Source organism: Columba livia, chromosome 15, assembly GCF_036013475.1.
Source record: "Columba livia isolate bColLiv1 breed racing homer chromosome 15, bColLiv1.pat.W.v2, whole genome shotgun sequence".
NCBI classification, from domain to species: domain Eukaryota; kingdom Metazoa; phylum Chordata; class Aves; order Columbiformes; family Columbidae; genus Columba; species Columba livia.
In genome coordinates this window covers 16,145,955-16,164,196 of record NC_088616.1, presented here as the reverse complement: position 1 = coordinate 16,164,196, position 18,242 = coordinate 16,145,955, and the positions used below count along the sequence as shown (strand labels likewise).

Below are 18,242 nucleotides of genomic sequence, written 5' to 3'. Positions count from 1 at the left end.
TCTTGGTCCAAGCTGATCTAAGGCTCAACTACGTCTTCAGCAAACTCAAGAGAAAGACATGACCTCACTCTGGAAAACTACTATATATCTGGTGAAAGACAGAAACTGCCTGGCCCTGCGCAGGTCTCCAACATTAAACGGATCTTTCTTTAACAGAAATTTAATTAAGCTGGGACATGTTGCCATGAAATCAGCATTTTCCATGTACTTTGTTATCATGTTGCTTCCTAGTTACTCCCTCATTAGCAGAAGAAAGATGCACCAGCCTTTTGGTCCCGTGTCACTACACCAGGAACGTGAACGTGCACAGTATAAAAACACTGAGAAACACCAGGAGACCTGGGACACCGAGAACTACCATCATAACCCATCGGAAATAGAAAGGGATAGTTACCTTCTTTTTTCCCCTAAATGTTTGTTATCAAAAACATGAAGAACCAGCCTCATGCTTCTGTTTAGCTCTCTCCAATTAGTACAGATCCATCTATTGACTGTAAAAACTCAAGGTTACAGGAACAGGCAGCCTGAGCAATATTGAAATAGAGCATTTTAAGTTGGTTGACCTCAAATAAGGAAAGCTCAGGGATGGGAGTGACTCATGCTAATTATAATTGGGGTGCTTCACACACTTATTGATCCTATAGCATATACTGACTGGGTGGATTGACCCTCAGATGCTCAGGGCATCTCCAAGGAGCATCTGGAGCACATCCCAAACCACGGGCAGCGCATTCAGCCGCCACGGGAATCCAGGGTGTCAGACCATCTCCCCCGTGAGAAACTGCGCAAGTTCAGCAGACACAACTGACCTCGGGCTGACCACAAATGAAACGCTCTTGATTTGGGTTGACAAATGTAGGTATTTCCGTTAAGGATGATGCGAAATGAAACTACGTTTCTTAGGTGTGCTTTGTTGAGGGGATAAAACCTAACCAAACATTTTGCACAAAGTGCTTAGACGGATTAAAAAAAGACCAAAGCTCAACTACTTAAAATTTCATGGGCCAGCCCTTTTCCCTCCCTGCATGGTCCCCTCACGCAGCTCTGCCTCCCCTGCCTCGAGCATCGCTGCTGCTTTGATTTTCGCATGAGAACTGCTGCTCTTTGGCTAATTATAGAAGCTTGGATCAGAGCTGTGCTGAAGGCAGCTTGACAGAACCAGCTGTTAAAATTACAGCTGGATCCTAAACTAGCTGTGAGCATCCAGCTTCAGGTCATGGTGCTGCTACCCACCTCCCCAGAGTGTTCCTCCTCCTCCTCCGCTCCAGCTCGGACACACAGGTCCTTGTCCACAATTTTTGGCTACCTAAATGCTCCTACACCTTATGGCAGCTGAAGGCATCAGTGCATTTCTCTTTGCTAGATGTTTTTCTTCCTGTAGCAGCTATCTGTAAGATCCATCACCACCCCATCACTTCATCACTGCAACATTCATGACTTTCCTGGAAAGCATAATAGGAGTGGCTGGGCTCTTGCCATAGCACAGAGAGGGAGGAAAAAAATGCACCAAATTTATCTCTAAAAGGAAAGATTTTGCATTTAGAGCCTTTTCCTTTGCCTTTCAGTGGCAACTTTGTGTGGTGCCTCCTCAGCAAGGCTGGGAAATAGCACAGCATCTTCTTTGGGCTGTAAGGGAGGCTCAGGAGGGGCATTAGTCCTTCAGAGGGCTGCACTGAGTCTGAATCAGCGCTTCCAAATGCTCCTGGAAGGCACCAACAGCTGCTCTGGGTCCTGGTCATACGATCCTCACCCCGCTGAAACGTCAGCACATCCTGGCACGGGAACGATGCCACATGTGGGACCCTGTCACAAGCTGAGCCCCTTGCAGGAGACAAAACAGTAAGAAGACAAACACACTGTGACCTCCTGTTGCATCCTCCTCCCTAGTTCAGTTTGTTAAACAGCTCTTTGATGTGCCTTGTCTTTCTTGCAGTAAAGCCTGCGTTTGATGTGTAAATCGTTTGTATTGCAAAGGTGCTACCTGGAGCAAGGGCCAAGCAGGACCCACTGCAGGCAGCCCCCCAGGACCCACCTTCTGCACTGCTGATGCTGCAGCAGATGCCGACACTCGGCTGGGGATTATAGCTGCTGCTGGTTTCTTTAGTGGGTTTTTTCACATGGATCCCTTGCCTTCCAAGGCAATTTGGCTCAATATTTATTCACCCTGGAGACAGGCTGTTTTGAGTTTTCACTCTGTTCTGGATGAGGCTACGGAGAGGTGACCTGCAAAGCATCACCCGCCATCCACTTCCCACAGCAGTGCTGTCAGGGCTTGCTGAGGAGGAGAAGGAAGAAGTAGCCGTTTGTTTTAAAGCAATGACTCCATTTCCCTCAAACCTCCAAGGAGAGGATGGGGGAAGGTTTCCTGGAGCAAGTCCTGACAGGGAGTTGTGTAATGTTAAGTGCAGGATTATACTGGAAAGACATGAAGAGGAGGCTGAGCATCAGCAGTGTCCTGTCTGCTTCAGCTGAACACACTTCTCCATAGAGTTTCCTCCCTCACTCATCTCATTTTTCTTCCAGAGCCACGTGTGGAGCAGCACCCATCCCCAGCGTTAAGTGAGATGTCTAACAGCTCTCCCCGGCCGCAGTGGAGCCCGTTTGGGGTGCAGGGTGGCAGCGCGCGGGGCCCAGCGCCCGCCGAGCCTGGCTCCCCGCATGACTCACGTCCCGGCCGGCAGCTGATGTCAGTGCCCGGAGAACAGAGCCCTCTCTGTGGCCCCAGCAGCATGAGAAGGAGGTTTCTGTGCCCTGCAAGGTTGCTCGCTGGAGGGATGCTCATGATTTAACCCCCTCCTGGCAACTGCACATCGGCCTCCTATTACCTCGATACTGGGTTGGGAGACACTCGGCATTTGCAATTTCCACCCGCTCACATACCCACCTCTCTGCTAAATGCTCTTTCTCCACTTTTGGTACAGCAGTCTGAGCATGGATGCAATCTGTGCATAATGATCTTACACACCCTTGAAATGCAAAAAATGCTCTTATACTCCCTTGAAATGCAAACAGTGATGAGGTCTGCAGCCTTTTCGGAGAGGGCTAGAGCCCTGCTACCACTCAGCCTGGCCGCTCGCATCCCCCCCGCCACGCTCCCCGCTGTTCCAATGACCGTGAGAGATGCATCGGCAAAGCTGCACAGCACCAAGCTCCCAGCAGGCTGCAAAACTCAGCCAAGAAGCCAAAATCCCCCCTGTGGTCCCTGCACACTGCAGTGCCAAATCATTTAATACCCTGGGACACTGAGACGGGGCAGAGGTCCGTGCCAAAGAGGTGCAGCATCCCTGTGCCCTGGGCTCCTCATTCAGACACAAATCCAGCCACCTTCTCCACCTCCCCCGGATACAAACACCAACTGCAAGGGGGTATCAGCACCAAGCAGAGGAACCGTTCGCTGTTTCAGCTGGGGAGAGTGAAAATGCAGCCAGACTTTGGGACTGAGCAGCCAAGACCTTACAGACAAGGGCAGGTTTGAGCACTGAGATTCACAACACAATCTTGCCGAAATCTGGTAAGAGTCAAACCTGGTGCTTTACACTTTAGTTCAGCCAAATACCGGAACCGGCTGCGGGGAAGTTACTGGAAACCGTGATTTAACAGAAGGCACCAGTGATGCAATCCCAGCGTGCACACCAAGCACCAGCACGCTGCAGGGAACTGCTGTCATGACTTCCTACCACAAAACATCTCCTCTTTCATATCCAAACCTTTGCTTCGCAAAGTTCTGCATCAATTTTCAACAAAACACTGAGCTACTCTGATTTTTGCTGCTTTTTAGTCACACTACTATTGGTTTTCATTTCGACCTCTAGGTCTGCGAGGGATCTGCTCGCAGTGGTAGGAAAGAGGAGCTAAGACGCCAGAAGCACAGAGCACCTCACAGCAAGGATGCTCTGCAGATCTCGCACCAGCTGCATCTTCCCGCCGCACGCTGCAGCCCCGCATCACAAAAAGAAGCACTTCCCATCAAAGCGGGACGGCAGCAGCAAACGCTGGAGCTCCCCTCAAAGCCCAGCTCTAATACTTGAGCCTTTCAAGCATCAGAAGAGGATTTAATCCATTTTACAACTAGCATCAGATAACAGTGACACTAAAAAGCAGTCAGAGCAAAGCAGCAACTCCTCTTTGAGGCTAATAAGTAGAAATAAATTAACTGATTTCTTTATATTGAAAATTCCTCTCTATGGGCTAAGATCAAGGCCTGCTAAAGCTTTTGACAGCTCTGTGCATCAGCCATATGCACATTGAGGTTAAATAGAGATTTACAGTCACAGAAACTCCTGAAAAACGGAGATCTGTGGATCAAGATTACACATGTAGCCAGTGTTTTCAGAAGTTCAGCTCAAAAAATGTCAGAAGAGCCAGTTATAATTAGGCTTTTTCTAGATTTCTATATATGGTGTAAATCAAGAGGCAAGTCACTGGCATTATGGGAAACTTGCCAGTAAAAAAAACAGAATGAGAAGAAAATTAATTCGTTATTTGTATGATACTATTCACTTTACAGACACATAATTCAGGCTGGGCTTTAAAGGTGACATGATTTTGCAGCCTTATGTGGTTCCAAATCTCTTATTCTGGTAACCAGAGTCTAATGTAACTTAATGTTTATAAAGCGACGTTTCCAATCTCACTGCTGTCACCAGAAATGCCTCCATGGCCATCCCTAGGTTTTTGGGTACATTAGTACAAACCACTGCAACTGCTCTGCAGAGATTTCTCCACCGCTTAAAGCACTGGATGGGTAGCACAGATTATAAACTGATTTTTCTTAATAAAGTGCTTCTGGCCGGGTGACAAACGGCTCCGAGCCCCTGTTGCAAAGCCGGTCACGTTAGTCAGCAGATCCGCTCGGGGACCGAACATCCCTGGGACCTGCGCCCGGGTTTGTGCCGCAGCCCCGGGAACAAAGGGCAGGAGGAGCCACTGCGGCTCCGCTCGGCCCCGCGTTGACACCAAAGGCTATTTTTATCACGAGGAGATGTTGTAAGCGTGTAAGGGATGGGGGGGAAGGGAGAGAAGGTGGAAGTGGGAAAATAAAAAGCTAAAGGATTTATATACCTTGTGAGGGGAGGTGGTGTGTTACACCGTGGCCAGGTACAGCTGCCCCCGCAGCAGCAGCCAGAGCGGTGTTCAAACAGCGTGGAAAGGATGGCAGGTTATTTCAGACACACACAAATCCCAAACCAGCCAAACACCCGCCAGGGGCAGCGGGACGCTCCGGTGCACCCCAAGCCTCGCCACGTGCTGCTGCCGAGGGGCGAGACGGACAGGTGACCCTTTTCTGCACCGCCATTCTGTCCTATGGTACACACAAAGCCCAGCGAGTTATTGCTGGTAAGCTTTGAAATAGTTGCTTTTATCACGCGTTTTTTGCTCTCAGTGCCCTCATGAGCTCCGTTTCCTAAGGAACCAAAGCTCATGCGAGCATTGTCCATCCATCTCCTCTTCTGACTTTTTAGCATCTTAGACAATTTTAGCCAGATGTAGCTCCCTGTAGTTGTTAAACTACACTTCCTTGCTTATAAAGCAATGGGATAATTTACACGTGTCAAATTCAGCCTCACCCCTGCTTTTTGCAGAGCCACCCCTGTGGAGTGGCACTGCCCCGTTTTTCTCCAAGCAGCCAGCACCTGCCAGCTCTGACCTCACACTCAGCCGCACCACTATCCTGCTTTGCATTTGTATGGTGCCCAGCACAGCATCACCTTCACCACCCATAGATCTTCACCTGGGGAAAGCCAGAACTTCCCTGGGGTTGGTGGAACTACGAAGACCATTTGCATCAACACCTTAGCAAATGACACCAGGAGCACTTAAGCCGATGCTTTATTTCTTTGCTCTGGCTGCCTGGCAGGCTCTCTCCTGTGCTACGGGATGTCTAATGTGCAATAAAACCTGTGCCCTTTTAGGCTTGTTCTCCAGGTGCTGCTCAGCCCTGTAATTCAGCAGCATGTGCAGCAGGAGAAAGGAGCTTTGCTTCTGAGGCTGAAAACCATCCAAACCAACCCAACCTAAACCAAAAAACACCCAACACACAGCAGAGCTGGTGTCGCTCTGACACATGTAGCTCCTGAAATGGGGTAAGAGACATCGAAGGATGAGGTCTGGCCGTTAAAGCAATTGAGTTTTAACTGCAACGCTGCTCACTGCTTTGTCTGGTCAGGCCCAAAATAAACTGCATTACATCACTGCAGGCCAGACTGAACTAATAAGGGTATCTTCCTCACACTGAGAAAGAACATATTTATGTTCCATGCATTTTCTCTAGTGCTTTGCAGCCGGAGCTCCTTCCAACTGTGCAAGTGCAGGGGAAAATTAATTCAGAATGCTGCCCAATTTATGCAAGAACCACATGGAATGGAAAGTGCATATTAACAGATTTTACTATTTTAGGGTACTCTTTCATGTCTCATAATTTCTTTTGCCATCATATTTGCAGACAAATACAAAATAACACATAAGCCAAGTAATGTTTAGGGTGTTGACAGAAGACAGTACAAGGAAATAGGCACCTTCGGACAAGCACTGCCTTTTGTAACTACCTGGGTAAACCTAGAGCTCACCTGAATAACGACAATAACATCTAGTCCATAGTCCTATAAACACAGGAATACAAGCCAACAGAAGCTAAAGCCTCAAGCATATTTGACTTTGTTAATACGCCCAAAACCTTGCCTGTATCTTCTAGCTTTCTCAGTTGCTCCAATGGAAGCTCTCAGGCCACCTAAGGTTGCATTAACACCGTATTATCTCACCCTACAGTCCAATAGTCCATCCAACCCAGCCATATAACTATCAATCAAATAATCACGGCCTTCTCCAACTTCCACCCCAAAGGACAGCGTTTAAATCTCCAGCTGGTGTAAATCTGAATTCCTCTGCTGTTTTTATGGGACATATGACAATTCACATCAGCTGGGGAGCTCCAGCTTCCTATGACTGAGAATGAAAGCAGTGATGTTTGTTGGCATTTCTTATCCTTCTCCCTTGCAAATGATGCATTCCCATCCTAAATGCTTTTGGGAAGCAAATATCTCACCATGAAAGGTGCAAAAGCATCTGCTGTGAGCAAGGGAAAACCACTATTCCCCAGTCCTACTGCAAGGGAATTGCACTGGTGTGCAGAGTTGGCAGCAGCACCTTTTATCAGCTGTACCCTACTGCGAACCTTCTCCCGTTCCCGACTGCTCCTCCGCCATCTGATAAATTAACAGCTATAAGATTTACTGGCCTATTGATGGGAAACACAAGGCGGCGGCGTTTGCAGCAAAGCTGCAGAAAGCTGCACTCAATGAAGCTGTTGTTTGTGCCCAGTTTATCCTGTGCCTTGAGGGAAAGCACCTACATACACCCCGGTCTGAGAGCCCATAAATCACTGCTGAACTATCAGGCGATGCTTTCAAGGACGGGGTGGCAGCTGCTTTTGCACAGCCTGGCATCTCTGTCCCTTGCTGCAGACACCCATTAGCGCTCTCAGACTGCACCCGTCACATCCACCCCATGGACAGGCGTTTTCATGTCCCAACAGTGAGGTTAAGCCATTTTTCCTGACGAGCATTAAGAGATTAAACACCCTGTTCTAAAGAGCTCCCCCATTTCATTTGCCAGTGTTAAACCAAAGACCCAAAGATGCGTTCTCTCTGCCCACAACTCCTCCCAAACTGGGCTCCAGCTTGTCCCAGGGCCCCGATTCCTCCTGGCACCCTGGTGGCAACGAGGTGGGTCGTCAGGAGCCAAAGTCAAGTTCAAGAAGCAAACGACACCATTTTGCCCTCTCTTGGCCACATGCATGTTCCGTTCTCCCGTCTGTGGCCTGAGACGCGTTAGAGCGGCTGTACCTTGACCGGTTTAGAATTATATAATGCTCCAGCCCTGCAAACACTGTTTCCTTTTGCTTCCTCCACGCCTCCCTTGGTTAAAATAAATCCATTTGATTAAGAGGAATTAAAAGCACCCAAATGAATTAACTTTCAGCAGAAAGTGTTGCTGTAGCTGCTGCCTATCAACAGCAGGGGAAAATGTCCAAGCTTTTTAAAATTCATCAAAATCCTTTTAAAAATGATCAAACCTTTCAGTTGCCCCAAGATCCAGATCCAGACTTTGATGGCAATTACCACCATCCTCCATTTCGAGAATTCAGTGCCCGTGTCCCATCAAACTCCATTAAAAGGGATAATTAGCTGGAGACTGACAGTAATTTAGCCAGTTCATTTATCACAAGGGATAAAAGCCAACCTGAAACATGTTAATGTGAGGGTCTTAAAATCGGTATTATTCTGTGCCACTGTGAAACAAACGCATTGCTAGCAGAAGGGACACGGACCATGGCGTTAATTGGGATTGCTGGGGTGTAAATAATGTTTTGCTACATAAAATCTGGCTAGGGAGAACAAATTATTTAGCTCATACTACAGCTGAATTAAGAGCTCAAATGTATAAAAGGGTGTATCTAAGAATGGATAGTGGATCAACGAAGCATTTAATCACTGTTTTACTAATCTCCCTGCACTATCTGAACTAAAACTGACTCCTTGCACTAAAATCAATGGTGCTAATATACTTATTAACGACGGCTCTTTCGGAGGAATGAAACCATCAGAGTACGAAAAACTAACTGGGGGCAGAGGAGCTGGAAGCTGTGAACAGCAGATGGGCTTGGGCTCCAAGGCTTCCTGGGGGAGCAAGAAAACCTACCAAAATTCCCTTGCAGGAACCTCTACTACAATCTTCTACAATCTTCTACAATCTCCACTACAATCTTCTATTGTGAATGGCCATGACTGCGTGTATCACAGAGCACCCCCGAGAGAGGACATCTAAAGCAAGGACCGAGACAGGACCACGGATCTATGACCACAGCTCCTCTCCAGACCAAGGCTCAAGAACCAGCTTAAACGCTCAACACTGCCCACACTTGGCCTTTCTGCACACACAAAGTGTCTTTGTTTCCCAGTTTTGGTTCTGCTACCTTGCATCACGCCCTGTCACACTGGGCAGACGTTCCCCATCAGTTTGGGGGGCAGCTGTTGGCTTTGCATCCCCCTCCCCACCTCTTATTTATATTATATTATATGATATCTATACTCTTCGCCAGCAGCTGAAGAGTTTGCCGCATCCTCCTTCCCTGTGTGACTACCCTGGCTCTGACCCGCACATCTGACACCTCCGTCCCGAGACTCATTTCTCCTCAGTCTGTCAGCTGGGCTGCAATAGCTTCTGCTTGGCATCTACAGGCTCCAGACAGTCTCTCCCCAAAGGATTTGTTGAAAGACAGTGAATTTCTGACCAGGGTTTCGTCAGGCTGCCTGGAAACAGCTGTTGCTTGAAACTACTCAAAGGCAGCATTTTCTTATTTTTTATGCAATTATTGAACAAATATCAGAATGCAAAATTGCCCCTGAGATTGGAAAGTGGAATTAAATCTTTCAAACATGAGAAAATGGATGCTGACGTCTCTATTAGCAATAAAACGTTTCATGCTTAGAAACTGGTAATCTAACACCCCTCCAGGGAATTCAGAATGGTGAGAAAAAAAATGGTCCAAGCATTAGAAAGAAAAAGAGATATACATACATTCAAGTGAGACACAAACAGCATGTTGGGTGGGCAGGAAGGATCCTTGTGTCAGTCCCACCTCGGTGCATTCAGGAGGTGGAAAGCAATGGCCCAGATCCCCTGCGCTTCCCAGCCATGGAGGTCCAGCCCATCCTCCAAGCCACTGGTGTGGCCAGCAAGTGGTATTGACCCCTGCAAGCAGCAAGAAGGGCAGAGCCCGGACACTTTGGGTAGCTGAGCTGCTTCTGCAAGGCTGTCTTGGAGGGCTCATGGACAGGGTGGCGCAGACCAGCTTTGGTGGCACAGGTCTGCACCAGCTGGGAAAAGATCCAGCACCATGTGCGACACAATGGTGGAACAGCCCCATTTCACCCCAGCGGTACAAGAACTGTCCCAACACACATGGGAACATCTGTTAGGGACATAGTTTAGTGGTGGACTTGGTAATGTCAGGTTAACGGTTGGACTCAACAATCTTAAGGGTCTTTTCCAACCTAAATGATTCTATGATCTATGTGTGCTGCTTTCTCCAAGGCACAGGATTTCCTTCTCAAGCCACAACCCTGGGAAACAATTGACTACTGGTGTAACAATCCAAGATCTGAAAGCAGCGGCATCAACCGAGTTCCATCATGCAGACCCGAGGAAGGAGCACGGTTTGTCGCGGGTGAAGTACGGGTGTGCAGCCACCGTCGTGGTTCAGCAGAAGGAAAAAGCTGCCACTGGAAGTTTGGTGTGTGTCCCTCCAGCTTCGTTTTGTTACAACACCAACCTGGTCACTCTAAGGAGGAACCACCTGGCCAAAGCTCCCCTTTGAATTTACTGTCCAGAAGAACCAACAAATCACATCTCGGTTGCACAGGTCATTTGCACAGCTCCTACGAAGGATTTTAATGACGGCACGATTCTCAAAGACCATATACAACCCAAACACACTCATAAACAACCTACAAGACGCCCACCAGCCTGACTGCCCTCCCCTCGAGAGCACTGCTCATTACAACGGCTTACCCCACTCTCCTCTATTCGGCATTTAACAGCTTTTCAACTTCAAAGGGAAGGCAGAAAACCCTATGGCTTCACCACACAGCTAAATATTATGCAGCCACATTACTGAAGAACACCTACAAAACACACTGCTAGAAATAAATGCTCATTTGAACTCTTCCTATAATATTTTCCGGAGAGCCGCCCTTCTTCCCACCCAGCGCTGAAGCACCTACTTCACTTGAACCAGGTACACACTCTTCCTGGAGTTGAAAGGACTAATCATGTGCTTAAAATTACGCATTTGTCTGAAGTACCTAGTGGAATCTGGGTTTTTATATCTAGAAGTTGCATGGCATAAATTGGAAACGTAATTCCTGGGTGAGCATTATACACACATTGGCAGACATATTCCAAAATTATCCAAGAAAACAAACTATTTTGTTTTCATAGAAAATGTCTGACTACAGCAGACCACTTTGAAAATGTAAAATAAAAACATGCACGTTGTATTATATATGAATATGGATAGCACAGACACACTGTGTGCACGCCTCAATATATACAAAAATAGAAGAGCAGAAATGCTCTAAACAGAAATTGAGAATACATGAGATCAGATTTTAATTGTGGTTTTAATAACAGCAAACTGCTGGAGCTACCTGCTTGTTATTAGTATTGAAAAGCGGCATGAAAATAGTATTTTAACCTTTCATCTGTAACACCATCTTTGCTAATGAAATTACCCCAGAGTCATCCAAGCACATAGTTGGTGTCAACTACTTAAAAGGCAGAATAAATTAAATGCCACTTACATATAGTAAAGAAAACTCCAGCTAATTTAATGAACTTCCATGCCAGTCCTTATGCTGGTATGGCCACACAATGAAGATGGCCAAGCCCTGTGTCTCCTTGTCAAATTCTGGCCTTCTGCAAGAAAATTGTCCAGTCCTCTGCTCCTCCAAACCAGCCCTTGGCAAGGCCACCGTCACTCTTGAAGTGTTGTGGAAAGACAGAGATTTGGGAAGAGTGGAGGACCAGGCACGCTTATCTACCATTAACCAAACCATGCTAATAATCCTACTTCATCTTTCCAAAGCAAAAGTCACCTTGATGAGACAAACACCCTTATCTCTATTACAACCCAGCTTCCCGCCTCCCGCTACCAGAAACAAACTCACCGGTACTTTATCTGACTTGCTGTTGGTGAACAACCCATGGAAGTCAGAGAGAACCTTGACAACCTATTTATTTCCATCAGGCATTAACATTCCAAATATTCCCCAACAAATACACAGGAGGGACCTTTCCCAAAAGACCACACTTTCTCCTCGTACTTAGTGACATGAGCAACACAAGAACATATAAACAGAGATGAAAAATAAGGAAGGTGCTGGACATCGAGAAACTTATGTGCCCAAAGTGTCTACCTGCAGAGTAAGGCTCCTGCTTCTCGCTGTGAATGAACTCTTTTCGTTCGTATTTGGCTCTGATCCACTGTTCCCGCAGCAGTCTGGGAAAGAAAGATACAGAAAAGGAGACATGGTGCAAGATATGCTAAGGAAGAATCCAGAATCATTCATTCTTCAATCAAAATACATGTATGATGTTAAAGTCCTACAAAAATTGCATTACAGTCTGGAGACAAAGGTTTCTTCTGTTTACTGTTGTCCAACAATAAATCATTTCCTTGTACATCCAGTCTTATTGGAAATTTATTAAATAAAATGTATAGATTTAGCAGAATAGCCCATTCCCACCCAATCAGCCTCTGTGCAAAATTCTCTCAGGATTTGAATGATTTTGAAGCTAATTTCCTCACACTCCATTCTTCAGTAAATGGCATTGATTTAAAAGCAAAAACAACTAACAAACTGCATACAAAAGAAAAAACTTTGCCTTGAAAATATCAATATGGAAGCAGAAACTGGGTGTGCTTTGTGTGATGCACGTACGTGATGGCCTTTCAGCAGTCAAAGACACAGAGATATTGTCTCTGTCATGCATGGACAGCTTTAAAACACACGGTGACGTGTCAGGTTAAAATGACACTTGTGACAAGGCGAGGAAGCCCCATGCGAGGAGGGGTGATTTACACACCAAGACCTTAGCTGCCAAACACCAAAAAAAATACCCCAAAGGTTATAAATGCTGGTTTATATTAGCATGAGTGCTGGAACTAATGAATTAGTTTAGACCTAGAATATGCTACAAATTGCTTCAAACCCTTTTTAACTGCACTTAGTTCTTAATCGCCCTAGAATCTTAAATAGCCCAAGTAGGCAGAAATCACAGAAATCACAGAAATAAAAGCATGTGCCACCCCAGCTTCACAGCAGACGTTTAGAAGTGGCCTGCACTGATGACAGCAGATCTCCCAGCACTGGGGGTGCTCAGTAAAACCCACCACACTTCCACACGTCAACTTCTCCACAAATGAAAACTGTTGATATGCTTGAATATATGTGTGAGTGTGCAGGTTTAACCCTGTCTTCTCAGCAGACACATTCCAGAAACGTTCACAGAAGTGTTGTTAATATTGCTTATGAAAATTCATCTGCAGGTACAACAAACACTTTTGTAAAAGACACTACTCAAGCAGAACTGTGGTTGTAATCAGTTTCCTGGCAGTAAAGGAAGAAATAATGACATATATTTTGTCCCACCCGCTGTTTCACCTCCTTGGTTGAGGCCCCTTCTCCCACAAGGCTCAACCGTGAACTTCTGCTGTGACAGAAATAATGCACCAGCTCTGCCTTTCCCCCTTCTGTTCCTGTTTCCATGGCTGATCTTCAGCTGTTACACACACATCTGCAAGTTTGACTATGAATTCTAAGGATGAGCACCCATCTCCCTTCTGTCATCACCCTGTGCTACACTCTGCTTTGGGTACAGCCCATCTCCAGCCCATCTCAGGAGGTTCAGATGTGCTTTGTAGAAGTGTGCAAGGGGGCTCTTCTGGGTTGAGCTGGATCTGATCTTTCTGCATCTGACATCCACAACACAGTAGCCTGCACATGTAGAAGATTGATGACCCAAAATGTAGCACTTAATTGCCTGTTTCTATACTTCTGCCACTCCTCAAAGCCACCAAAATTTTACCACAATATCAACAAGAATACTTCAAGCTGTTACCCTTCTTGCAGTTCTTCTGGCCTGGCTACTACAGCTTGTTAGCAGCGTAGCCAAACTCAGACCTTTTAAACAAGACTACCAGGAATTTAACGAGAAGGAAGCAAATGCACATCATGCCCAGCTCCAGCTGACTTCAGCAGGAGCTGCAGCTCTTCTGGGTCTCTGCAAACCGGCCTTCCAGTACGAATGTTTAAATACAGTGTAAATTAAGGTTTGCGTGCAGCAGTGGGAAAACAGTGGTGCTGTATAATGCAGATAGTACAACAGATACACTCGGCTGGTCTTCGCCCTGGGGACACCGCTCCACAGTGACTCGTTTCCTGCAATGCTGGCAACAGTGGTGGGTCGAAAACTGCACAGCTTTGGTGCAAGAGAGTGCAAATTGGGCAGCCATGAGGTGCCTCGCCCAGAAGAGAATCCTGAGAAGCTGCAAGAAGCTCTCAATAACCTCTCCCAGCGCTTGGGAGACCACGCAAGGCTCCGATGGCAGCTCCAAAAGCAGACGGCGCTCCAGCCGTGCCGCTTTCCCAGCTCACAGCAAGCGCTTTCCGACAGCTCACACGTTCTTCCCCTTTCCTCAGCATCACAAACGCAGGCTTTTCAGCAATAATTTCCCAAAAGACCCAAGATACACCAAGGGCAGCCCACGCTCAGGACAACTCAGTGCAATGCCGGTAGCTGCAGCTTCTGCCGCAGTGGTTATTTATAGAAAGCAGAACGACTCCAGCAAAGAAATCGAAACAAAAACCCAACAAGGATGGTGAGGAGTCCAGCATCTCCCCTCAACACAACAGAGAAGCTGAGCAGGGACTTGACCACGCTCACTATGACAGACTGAATGCAATCCTGCCACTAAAATCTGCTTTTGAGTCCGGGGTTACACCTGGTTTCACTGGCATAGCGTGGATGAATTTAAACAGGAGCAGGAATTTGCTCTGGTGTCTCTAGGATCTGAGAGCAGAGCCCATCCAGAGGTCCCTCAACCCTACAGCCTCTCCACCGTTTTTGGTGGACTCTGGGTCTGACCTCCATTTCATTTGAAGTATGCCTTTAGAGATCTTTTAAATATCTGTTGCTGTGTTTTAGCTGAAGTGTATTTATGGTTGAACTCTATGATCCTAAGGGTCTCTTCCAACTGAAATTATGCTATGATTCTGCCGAGGTGACTATGTGTGCAAATGACCCGGGGTGGACATCATGCACCGAACACAGGACTCTCCATCAAACCCCCCCACTTCGATTTCAACGGGAGTTCTGTGAACAGAAAGGACAGTGGCAATAACATTACAGTATTTTACTGCAGTTCTAGTGATGGGATAATGTAGCAAATACACCTTTTGCGTTTGTCGGAAAAATATAACTGCATCATTCCTAAACTGCAGAGATGCACAGCTTTCAGGAGCCACTCCAAAAGCTTTAACAGCCCACCTAAAGTCTGGCAGGCTGCTGGCTACAGGGAATGTGTCATTTTAGCAATTAGAACAGAACCATCTTTGTAACTATCAAGATAAAAACCTAGGCGTGAAATAAAATAACAAAAAAAACCAACCAAACAAAAATGAAGAAACAAAACCCTAAGGAAAAAACACATTTCCGACAGAAAAGGGAAAATTCATCCTCCGAATGGAACAGGACGGGGCTGCACTGCGGAGGCGGCAGGTCCGCAGGCTGACAAAGCGCCGCCAACACCAAGAGCTCCAAAGCTCGTTTTAGGTACTTGTTTGCTTGCCTGGCCACCCACATGAACACAAGTGTTCTCTGTCAAAGGACCAGCAGGAAGGGTTTCAGAAGAAGCCAGTGGAGCAGTTTTAACTTGGTCCCATGTACTCAAAGCCCTTCATTGGCAACAATAAACACCATGGGAAAAGCCGTTCAAGCAGTTTAATATCAAACTGTGGCTGCATGGCTCCACCACACTCTATGGAGGAGTGCTGGCCAGAAAATCTATAGTCTCCAATTTATTGTTACCCAAGACCCTCAGCTGGGCTGGCTTTGCTGGGGCTCACTACAGCGCACACCCACCAACGCTACATGGCTTTTTGGAGACGTACGATAGTCAAGAAGCTCCAGCCAGAGGTGAAAGTGGCCCAAAAGACATCAAACACGGACCGCTACCGGCCTCTGATTGCATCCTTGCGAGCCACCGTCAGATCCAACAAAGAGAAACGAAATTAATGTCATCCAGGAGCACCATTTCCAAAACCCAAATTTGTAGCTTCTGGAATTTGTCAGAGGTTTTTCCAGCACTAAACAATCTGCTTTCCACAGGCAGCTCTGCGGACCCAGCTACGCCAAGTTTCTGTCAAACAACCGCTTTAAGGAAATTTTAAGTCCAAGACCAAATTTTTGCTCAGACTGCAAGGAGGGCCACTGCGGCGCGGACTAAAAGCCCATCGAGCTTCACGCCCTGCCTCCGCATGTTTTCCTATCTCGTAAGTCCTGGCTGTGAGGACTTGCTTCTAAAAGGCTTTGTGGAGGCATAAGACAACTGGGGGGCTTCTTCCAAGTGCTATGTGCATGGCCCTGGCTCGCAGAGCCCCGGGAGCTATGTGCCACACAGCCCCCAAGACCAGTGGCCAACAAAAGGCTTCTGGAGGAGACCAAAAAGGCAGGATTTGGGGCTGTAAAGGCATAAAAAAATCTTGCGTTATGGATTTGAATAAGTTAAAGCTGAATTTGAGTATACAAAAATCACAACACACGCAATTAAAACACTAATCAGTTCCTTTTTTGTTTGGTTGTTTTACATGCACGGTCCAGTCCACCACAATGCTGTTTCAGAATGATTAAACACAGATTAAAAGCACACAGGAAAGAGCCTGTGTCGGTACTATCTTAACCTTGTAGCAATTTCTTTTGAAAATTAAAGGAATTGATATGAATTAACAGGCTTATGAGCTAACAACAAATTAAAAATGAATAACAAGCAGAGCAGACCTCGCGGGTGGTTTAGACTGAAGGAGCGGGCAGATCTCAGGCACTCAGCTGACAGCAGAGAGATGCTTGGGCAGAGACCTCCCAAGGTTGTGTGTCCAGTTGGAGCCACCACAGGAGGTTCCACCACCTGGGAACAGTCAACCTTACCCCTCTGGACATGTAGCATTAAAGAAGCTTATCTATAAAGTACTAGCAAACAGAGGAGATCGGTGAGAAGTTTGCATCCTTGACCATCATTATGCCCTGTGCATGGGAGGTGGGAGGGGAGGTGGCCAGACTGACCTTCAGACACCAGACTGAGGTGGTGGGCTTGGCATCTCCTCTACCAAATGAACCAAACTTTAAGTGATAAAGTACGCAAAAAAATATCCAGGGATTTACTACACAATTTTCTCTCTGCACATTTTAATCACGCTGCAATACAATGAGCCACTTCTGCTAATAACTGTTGTTCTTCAGATGACTATACAGATGACTCTTCCAAGATGTGAACCTCACTGGGATACAATCTTAGTCTATGATTGATGCCTCATCTCATTCCAGATAAGACAACCACCCAGTACAACTCATACGATTACATTCTGCCCCAGTTTTCCTACCAAAGTACTCAAATGTACTGGCAGTCAGTATATTTAAGTGTTCTGCATAAGGAGCAGATGCAGCTCCCACTTATCCAGGCCGAGAGAGAGAAGCAGAGCAATGCACTGCAGCTCCTACGCAGCTCTGCAGAATGATGCTCTGTGTTCCTGAATCAAGTAAAAGGCAACAGAAAATAACATTAATTATTGGGCAGGGGCATGGATGTACTTCCAGTCCTGCAAAAGCCCACAAAGGGCTTGTCTCCATCTTCTTCTATCAGATTTCAGTCAAGCATATGGCTGAACAAAGCCTTTTTCCTTTGCTTTTACTCAAAAGCGATGCTACCTGTTGCTCGCTGGTGACTCAAACCTCAGGCCTGTGCTTGCAGAGTATCTGCCCCAGAACAGGCTGGTTTACAGCTCTCGGCCGGCTGCCGTGGTGTACAAAGCTGGGCCGGGAACATCCAAAGAAGGTTTTTGTGGTTCAAGTGCCTCACCCAAGGCTTTTCGGGCCAACACTGTGGTGGGGCAGGAACACCCCAGACTCTGGGACTCATCTCAGCCTCAGGGAATCCCCAGTGGTGCAGACCTTGGCTGCCCTGCTCACTGCTCCTGCTGCACAGGCCAAGCTGCTGCAGACGGGATGAGAAGAGAGGAGAGGACAGAAGGGGATTTTTTTTGTTAAGGGTTTTTTTTGCCTATGCACAGCTGGTAAGTTTTCCCTGGGCAATTCAAGAGCAGCCCTCCAACTTCTATAACCTTTGCCAAGCGTCTGACAGAGCCAAGAAGCCACAATGGGGTTTCTGGAGGATGGAGAAGCCAGATGCAGCAGGCAAACACCACATATTTTCCAAGCAAACAACACCATAAGCAAGAAAAAAGGACAAGCTGGCACTGAAGCGCTTCTTCACCCTTGCTCTGAACTTTGCAGTTCTTCAAGCAACCAAAGCAGAGGGATTCCGTATGAAGCATTATAAAATGAAGATGCTTCAAATGACCGAGCAGCCTGTCCTTGTTACAGCTCGTGCATTAGCATCCTGCCACGCC

General features: G+C 46.8%; 1 protein-coding gene across 1 annotated transcript in view; it reads right to left on the bottom strand.

Annotated features, from left to right (window-relative positions):
* ADAP1 (ArfGAP with dual PH domains 1) overlaps window positions 1-18,242 on the bottom strand; it is a 52,982-nt gene that overhangs the window by 20,450 nt on the left and 14,290 nt on the right. The window contains exon 4 of the mRNA XM_065031576.1: window positions 11,976-12,058. Within this exon, the coding sequence (XP_064887648.1) occupies window positions 11,976-12,058 (83 nt within the window). The remainder of the gene's footprint in view (window positions 1-11,975; window positions 12,059-18,242) is intronic.